Here is a 9,446-nt window from a genome sequence, read left to right on the forward strand (position 1 = left end):
ATAATGTATAATGATAATAAACATGGTTGTTATTATTATTTAATATTATTATTAATTTATATTAAATTATATTTATTATATTAATAATTTACAAATTGTATTTGTTGTTTGTTGTTTTTAATATAAAACTTAGTGAAACGATTTATGTGTCAGTGCGTTTTGAACATTTCCAGCACATTTTAACAATACCGTGGTAATACCGATAATACTGGTAAACGTGATAATTTTGGTCACTTTAATCGTTATAAGAAATTTTCATACCATTTCATCTCTAATAAATAATCCCTTGAAATTGTGATATTTGAGTCATGGGATATTTTCTATATTGGCAACGTGAATGGAGGAAAGAATGTGAGAATAAAGCTCGAAGCACACCTGTTCTTGGCTGTAAGCATTTTCCATCAGGCACCATTAGGGCAACCTGGGGTCCTTGAGCAGGAGGTTGTCGGCACGGGTGTGTTACATTACAGTCTCCTTCAGTTCGCCCTCCAACTGGCCGGACCCTGCACATTGGCTCAGCGCTGGGAATAAGTTTAGCAGTCGCGACTGAATAACCTCACGCCACTCCTTTTAACAGGTAAGTCAGTGAGAAACGCAGAAATCATATACCGCGGACATTTCAGCTTTGGAGCTGTCAAATCGCATGCTTTCTACCTAGTGCTAGCGCGTTAGCTCGCGTTAGCTGAATCACTCAGAACTCGGACTCTCGGCCTGCTGTAATGTCACAGCCAGAGAGACGGAGCAGCCCAGAGCCTGAGATCAGTCACAGCGCGACATGAGCACAAGTCAGCGGCTTTCAAACCTCATCTATAGCGTGGCTTTAATTGACAGATGGCCGGCTCAGTGCTTGGCTTCCCGCAAGCTGACATGATTGCTGGAGCCGCTTGACCCGTGTCGCGCTGATCATTTTTAGTGCTCTTATTTCTGTTTTAATCACAGTTCGTGCTTTACTTCTTTCGGTTTCGTTTAAAGTCGTCAGTGTGTCCGCCAGCGCCATGCGGGTTTCCTGCGGCTACTGAAAATAGGGAAGGAGATCCGCAATTAGCCTTGCCCTTACTTTGCCCTTTATAATAAAGCAGTTCTCAGACCCTTCTATTAATTGAGCTGATTTATCTGATAAATCTATAAGGTTCCTGCACAAGAGGATACATGTTTCTTTCATAGAAATGAATACTCCGTGTTTCTATGGTGGAGGAGTATTTCATAAGCAGTGGTAATGTAGATCTTCCTGAAAAGAAAGACATGGAAACGCCTGTCATGCCTAACTTACAGGTCCAGACATTCCTTTTACTGCCCTGTATGATAAAGGTCACAGCGATGCTTTATATTATACTTAGAGTAAGTTAAATTCTCTGTTTGGAAATGTAAATTTAGTATATTTCCTAATATTTGTTGTCTGAGCATTATTTGTTACATTAACAGTGTGTGCAGGGCATTGTTATGTTGATATTCCTCCAACATTCTTGTTAGATTTTTTTTATTCCCCTGCTGACAGGTGTAAATCAGTCTGGTTTGCTGGTCTTAGCTGGTCTTCCAGTCTGCTCAGGTTGGTTGATGGCTTCTTTCTAAACTAAAGCTTGGACTGGCTAGGAAACCAGCTAGACCAGGCTAAACCAGTTAAGACCAGCAAACAGTCTTATGCTGGTTTTACTTTATTTTTCCCTGTTCTTTTTAAAGGGATAGTTCACCTTCAGTTGCTGGTCCCCATTGACTTGCATAGTATTTTTTTTTTCCCCGTACTGTAGTATGGAAGTCAGTGGGGACCAGCAACTGAAGGAGAACTATCTCTTTAAGAACCATTCAAAAGTCTAACCCCTAAGGGTATGGTCTCTGTTATTTATTATTTATTTATAAATTAATTCATTTGAGAAATTGAATATTAAAATGTGAAAATCTCGCATTGACTTAAGGGGAGGTCACATTACACTTTTCATTCCATTTACTGTACTTCCGTTCATACGCATGCAAATGCGCGAGACTGGAAACACAAGCACAACAAACAAACTTGAACTATGGAGTACAGAGTGGGGATTGTACATTTTTACATTTGTTAAATGCTGAATTTATATATTTTTTAAAAAGACACCACCGAGCATGACGTCATATCACAACCTTTGCAGTGTCCAAAGAAATTGAGTGCTCAAAGTCTAGTGTGACCACCTTTTTACTGGGGTAGAATATATTTAGAATTCATGTAACATGATATCTTCTTAAATTAAGGGTTCTGATTGGTTGTCTTTTTTCCATCATTGTATACTGCATTGTGATTGGTCTCTTACTTGAAATTCCATGATGAATACAGCGTTGACACTGTACAGTTCCTGGATGTTGTTCCTCATACACGATCAACTGCAAACACATTATGCAGACCTTACACTAAAGCCTAGCTATTTTTTCATTTAAGCATCTCCGCCCCTTGCCTCCACACCTTGCCCAGGCTTCTTCAGTTTTATTCCTATAATTGCTTCTCATGCTGACTTGCACACATGCTCCACACTTGTAGATTAGTGTGGAGTGAGTCCGTGCGTCACTTCCTAACTCGGTGACTCCGTTAGGAGTGGCCTGCTGTCAATTCAGATTAGCTGGAGCAGAGCACCTGCATTCAGGCTGGGTCATTTATCAAACTGATATGACACTGGCTCACTACGATTACCCATGGAAAGCTAGAGATACCGTACACTAGGGCTGCACGATAAATCGAAATGGAATCGAGATTGCGATTCGACAGAATCTGCGATTGTCATGCGTATCTTTCAGTGAAGCACGGTTCTGTGATCAGCAGTAAATCTCCATCCAAAGGCCAGAGGGCGCTCTCGTGCTGAAACTCCAAATACTCAAAATGCGCATGACAATCGCATTCGATTAATCGCGCAGCCCTACCGTAGACCACCCAAAACATCCCACCACTTTATTTCAAATGGCTCAGATCAGTTGTAAATGAATGTGTTGGTCTGCTTCTGCACAGCTCTATTAGTTATGATGTTCTTCTGACGTAGTCTGACCCACTAATTATTCCAACATGCTTTTTTTTTTTTTAAATAGATAAAATGGCAGTTCCCCCAACATATGCTGATCTTGGCAAGTCTGCCAAAGACATCTTCAACAAAGGATATGGTAATGTATATAATAATCCACTACATCATTTGAAAATCACCATTATTTGTCAGTTAATGTTGTAATAGTTTCCTTTGGTTTGTTTTCTGAAAGGATTCGGTATGGTGAAGCTCGATGTCAAGACAAAATCAGCCAGTGGAGTGGTGAGACTTTTCTTTTCATTAAATGTGTGACCCCGTCACTCCTAAGTGTTTGATTGAAAATACATAAGCCAGTTCAAAAATGAACAAAAGTAATTTGTCAAAGAGCCAAAAATATTTGTAATGTACAAAGCCAGTTTTATTGGACAACTAGATTAGGAAGCAAGCTAGAAGAGAGGAGAAAAGTATGCATGTAACCTATTTCTTATGTTGGTACCCAATGCTTTAATTATTAAGAATTATTTAATAAAACAATACACCTGCTCCATGAATATATCACTATGATCTGAAATATTTCTCTTTAATATCTCTATAGGAATTCAAGACCTCTGGTTCCTCCAACACAGACACCAGCAAAGTGGTGGGCAGCCTGGAAACCAAATACAAGAGGTCTGAGTATGGTCTGACCTTCACAGAGAAGTGGAATACTGACAACACCCTGGGCACAGAGATCATCATTGAAGACCAGGTCTGAATGTGTTTTCAATCACTTAATGATGATGAATGAAGGTGCAGGTGTTTTAGCATGAATAATAATGCTCTTTATCACTTTTTCAGATTGCAAAGGGACTGAAGTTGACCTTTGACACAACCTTCTCACCAAACACAGGGTAAATTATTCATTTTCTTCACCGAAAAGCTTCAGATTTGCTCTGAAGCACAGATTTGTCTCAGTGCGTGTGTGCAGTTGGGTCAGGGGAGATGAGGGATGGTATGATGTGTCATGGCGGCCCGTAACTCAGTATTGTATTGAGCAATTCAAGTGTCGCCATGTGACAAGAGTTAGCTCTGTTTTGTCGTGCATTGATGCATATTTCAAGGTTACTTTCACACAAGCACGACAGCATAGTCCTCATGTTCTGAGAACTGTAAATCGAGTGGCACCTGTCTGGTGTCGTTGGGGTCTGTGCTCTCAGATGACACAATTGCTGACATGGCCTTCACTGATGTCAAGTCAAGTCAAGTCACCTTTATTTATATAGCGCTTTTAACAATACAGATTGTGTCAAAGCAACTGAACAGCATTAATTAGGAAAATAGTGTCAATAATGCAAAATGACAATAGTAAACACAAATTTTTCAGTTAAAGACAGTTCATCATTGAATTCAGTGATGTCAACATCCAGCTCAGTTTAAATAGTATCTTTGCAATCAAGTCAACGGTATCGCTGGAAATGAAGTGTCCCCAACTAAGCAAGCCAGAGGCGACAGCGGCAAGGAACCAAAACTCCATCGGTGACAGAATGGAGAAAAAACCTTGGGAGAAACCAGGCTCAGTCGGGGGGCCAGTTCTCCTCTGACCAGACGAACCAGCAGTACGGAAAAATCAATTTAAGACGTAATAAAACAGACGATGAACACTATTACAACCACCTAGCAGTGCATTACAATAGTCCAGTCTAGATGTATAGCACATGACAGGGGCTTTGGATCATGTAGCAGAGAGGTAAAGAGCAGCGTTTGTCTCTGAGCAAGATCAATGGATTTAATCACCTACTGAAACCGTTTAAAAGTTTGGGTTCGGTAAGATTTTTAAACTTTTTTTCATAGTAGTACATAGTAGTATTCTCACCAAGTCTGCACATATTTGATTAAACATAGTCAAAGAGTAATTTTATGAAATTGTTACAAATTAAATTAACTGTTTCTCTTGTAATATATTTTAAAATTTAATTTGTTCTTGTTATGGCAAAACTGAATTTTCTGCATCATTACTCCAGTCTTCAGTGTCACGTGATGCTCACATGATTCTAATATGATGATTTGCTGCTCAAGAAACAGTTCTTATTATTATCAGTGTTGAAAACTGTGATAGATTTAAGATTCTTTGTTGAAAGTAAGAAAAGTGTTTATTTGAAATGTAAATCGTTGTACAATTATAAATGTCTTTACTGTCACTTTGAATCAGTTTAACACATCCTTGCTGAATAAAAGTATTAATTTATTAAAAAACAAAAAAGTCTTACTGCCACCAAACTGCTGTATGCTCTGTTGCAGGCAATGCAAAATGGGCCATCGTGTGTTGGTTTGTTCTAGTCTCAATATGAGCTGTGACTTGAGCTTTAAGTAGTTTATAAAATGGTGCAGTCAGTGAATGAAATTGTATGACCAAGGCATGACTTTATATCCTGCACTACAGTATCTGCAGCTTCTCATTTAGCGTTTTTTGAATTCCGATTAATTAAGGCCTAAATGTAATGTAGGCCAAAATAGATATTTTATGGTTCAGTGGTCCAAAACAGCATTTGGACACTTAAGTAACACTTGGGCAGAAATAAGTATGAATAGGTATGAACAATAAATGTGGTATTTATTTTTAAGAAATAAAAAATGTAGAGTTTAAGAAATATAGAGTAAGCACACTTTTCAAGCTAAATATTCAAAGGTGTTTTTTGGGGTTTAAAAATGATAAAGCTGATACAGATCAAAAATAAGACAAAAATATTGTAACCCTTCCTGTTTGTCTAACAGCAGATAAAATTGCTCAAATGTCAACTAAAAAAACCCCCCTCAAATACTATGACATTATTGAAATACTACTAAAAGAGATGGTCTAGAATCAGCTATTTGCCACTTGTTTTGATATGTTATCTAAAGATGAAAATTATATATATTTTAAGTGTGGTTTGATAGTTCAAATACTTAGAATATAAGACTGCATAATTTTTTTCAGAGTCATTTGTTAAACTAATTATATCACTTGTTTGATGGAAAAGAGTATTAACAATCCGAACAGTTTATATTTCTGCAGATTGTAATTTTGGTTTATAGCTAGTCAAAAGGCAAATAATCCATATGTTTTAAGTACCTTTTTATAAACAAATGTAATTCCACTAAATATGATGCTAAATTGTGTTTATTTTCCCTCATGAACAGTAAAAAGAGTGGAAAAGTTAAGACTGCATACAAGCGTGAGAAGACAAAAATATTGTAACCCTTCCTGTTTGTCTAAAAGCAGATAAAATTGCTCAAATGTCAACTAAAAAAACCCCCACAAATACTATGACATTATTGAAATACTACTAAAAGAGATGGTCTAGAATCAGCTATTTGCCACTTGTTTTGATATGTTATCTAAAGATGAAAATTATATATATTTTAAGTGTGGTTTGATAGTTCAAATACTTAGAATATAAGACTGCATAATTTTTTTCAGAGTCATTTGTTAAACTAATTATATCACTTGTTTGATGGAAAAGAGTATTAACAATCCGAACAGTTTATATTTCTGCAGATTGTAATTTTGGTTTATAGCTAGTCAAAAGGCAAATAATCCATATGTTTTAAGTACCTTTTTATAAACAAATGTAATTCCACTAAATATGATGCTAAATTGTGTTTATTTTCCCTCATGAACAGTAAAAAGAGTGGAAAAGTTAAGACTGCATACAAGCGTGAGTACGTCAACCTGGGCGGTGACGTTGACTTTGACTTTGCTGGTCCAACCATCCACGGCGCTGCAGTGGTCGGCTATGAGGGATGGCTCGCCGGTTACCAGATGTCCTTCGACACTGCCAAGTCCAAGATGACCCAGAACAACTTTGCTGTAGGCTACAAAACAGGAGACTTCCAGCTGCACACTAACGTGTAAGTCCTGAAGCATCACTACATCATTCTAAGTGCATGAGACTGGGACCTGATTTATTTTAGTGGGGAGAAGTGTTGATATAGTGAGAATTTATGTACACCTAGTTCGCTTAGACGTCAGGAATTTTACTGCATGTTGTCCCCTGAATGACACATTGCGTTTCCATTAATAGGACAAATGGACATGGACAATCTGGACAGGATTTTAAAATCATGATTTTCTTTTCATGCCTACAAATATAATGACAAATAATAAAATATTAAAGTATTCTTAAAGTTATGGAGATTTCTGCACTAAATGTGTCATTTTTGATTGTTCTTGAAAATATTTCAAGAAATTGCTCTTTGTGAGTGATCTCAGTAAAATTACAAGAGAAAAGTCATTTGTATAAGCATCCAGGTGTTAATGTGCCACTGTTTGATTGATTGATCGATTTGAGATTTAAGGACAAGTTGTTTTTCTAATGATCTAGTCTTAATGATTTGTCTGTCCCTGCAGTAATGATGGCTCAGAGTTTGGTGGCTCCATCTACCAGAAAGTGAGTGATAAGCTGGAGACAGCGGTGAATCTGGCCTGGACAGCAGGAAGCAACAGCACACGCTTCGGTATTGCTGCCAAGTATCAGCTGGACAAAGACGCTTCCATCAGTGTGAGTGAACTCGTATTGCTTTTACACAAATCATACGTTTCAGAAGTAGGCACCCGTTTGTTTTTGCATCTGATCCCATAAAATAACATATTTCTAAATGTACTTTCTCCATAATAATAAAGGGTGTAGGAAAAAATCGATTCACTAATGTATGCTGATGCATTCTTGAATGGTTCTTAATCATAATTATTAAATGATATTATCAATCTGCAGTGCCCTTTATACCACTGGTATGTACACTGCTTTGCACATTTTCTCTCTTATTTGACACACTCTGTTCAGTTCATGGAGCTCTCTCCTAATGAGCTGATGATCTGTGTTAAATAAGCGATACGTACAAAATGTGCAGAGCAGTGGGTCCCCCTGGAACGGAATTGACAACCACTGCTTTATAGCAGTGTAAGGTGCACTTACATTGTGATAAATTTACCAGCCAAACCCAAAAAAGGCTGAGTAACCTTTTTTTATGGCATCTTACAAAACAACCAATCAATTTCTTGCACCATGATCTATATTTAGAGGAAGTAAGTCTATTTACACAAGCATTACAGTAAGAGGGCACAATGCATCCCATGCTCAAATGTTGATCAATAGCTCTCCTACACGGCCAAAGATGTGTGCTGATTGACAATGACAAAGTTTAACGCTATTGTAATGCAAAAAAAACAAAAGCCCCAGAGCCGACTCAGATTTTCTGAGAGCAGACATACTCTGGTACAGCTTTTATATCGATTCTGTACACTGAGTTTAGCATCGACTCACAGTAACTTGAGCCCCTAAAACTCAGAATGTGTTTGTGATTTGAATGTTACATTTGGCTTTGCATGTGAGCATTATGTCAATATTTTCCTCTCTATTCAACAGGCTAAAGTGAATAACACCAGCCTTGTCGGTGTCGGTTATACTCAGACTCTGAGACCAGGTACAGTGATGAGTTTCTCTGTATGAGTTTCCTGTATTATTATTTACACTTGAGAATTTATTGGTGAAAGGCATTGATTTCTTTTATTTTGTATCTTACAATAGTTTATAGTTGGTAACATCACCTGTCCACCACACAATATAATTCACTTCAGCTTTGGAGACTGATAAAATAGGTTGTTTAGAAATACAACCCATTTATGTGGTTAAGATGCCGTAAAAGCTGCAGTGATTAAATTTGTGATGGTTTTTCAGGTATCAAGTTGACCCTGTCGGCCCTGGTTGATGGAAAGAGCATCAATTCCGGAGGCCACAAGCTGGGCTTGGGCCTGGAGCTGGAGGCCTAAACCTGCTCCTGCTTAACTTCAGGGACAAGGGAATATCAGAGAAATCTGGCCTTAACTCTAACTCCAACAGCAACCAGCAGGGGGATTCCAGATGGGATGGGATGTGTGTAAAGGCTCATCAAAAGCGATCATGTTTCTTTTTGTCACCTCCTAATGCCCTTGTTTGTTTTTCATTTGTAGTTGTTCTCTTATAGACATTCAGCTACAAATTAATTTCTTCATCTCTCTCCAGCGCTGCCACAGTAATGATGTACTCTCTGGGACAGAGGGCGTCTGTGGCTTTCTGTTGTGTTCCCCTCTCAGTTAGCCGGTGGTGGGTTTGGGGTGGATTTGTGACAAAACTGTCTCTGATTTCATCATTTGTATTGTATCTGATATTCCTTAGTCGTCTGAATGCAATTCAAGCAACCACTTAACTCTATATTAAAGGTTATACCTGCTGTTATTTAAATACTGTTATACTGTTTTCTTCTTTCCATGCACGCAAGGACAAGCTTAAGCAGTTTATTTTTCCTTCGGCAGCCTTCCGGAGTAACCGTTGTATGTGAAGTCTGCCCTTGAACTGAGCAGTTTTTGGGTAGCCTAATGGGGAGATAAACGCTGGTGCTCCTGTGCTGGCATGACTGGCCTTTTGTTTTCGTTTGCAGCACAGACGACTATCCGTGGCACACCGTGATGGCAGAACG

The 9,446-nt window shown here is 38.2% G+C and overlaps 1 protein-coding gene across 1 annotated transcript; it reads left to right on the top strand.

Moving 5' to 3' along the window:
• Window positions 1–393: 393 nt before the first annotated feature.
• On the top strand, window positions 394–9,446 carry LOC107678579 (voltage-dependent anion-selective channel protein 2-like). Its single transcript, XM_016473900.1, has 9 exons — window positions 394–577; window positions 3,043–3,114; window positions 3,208–3,257; window positions 3,571–3,723; window positions 3,813–3,865; window positions 6,615–6,842; window positions 7,342–7,492; window positions 8,357–8,414; window positions 8,669–9,446. Exons 2-9 carry the CDS (start codon window positions 3,048–3,050, stop codon window positions 8,758–8,760), a joined length of 852 nt encoding a protein of 283 aa, XP_016329386.1. The 5' UTR covers window positions 394–577; window positions 3,043–3,047; the 3' UTR covers window positions 8,761–9,446.

This window comes from Sinocyclocheilus anshuiensis, unplaced genomic scaffold (assembly GCF_001515605.1).
Source record: "Sinocyclocheilus anshuiensis isolate Anshui unplaced genomic scaffold, SAMN03320099.WGS_v1.1 scaffold536, whole genome shotgun sequence".
NCBI lineage: Eukaryota > Metazoa > Chordata > Actinopteri > Cypriniformes > Cyprinidae > Sinocyclocheilus > Sinocyclocheilus anshuiensis.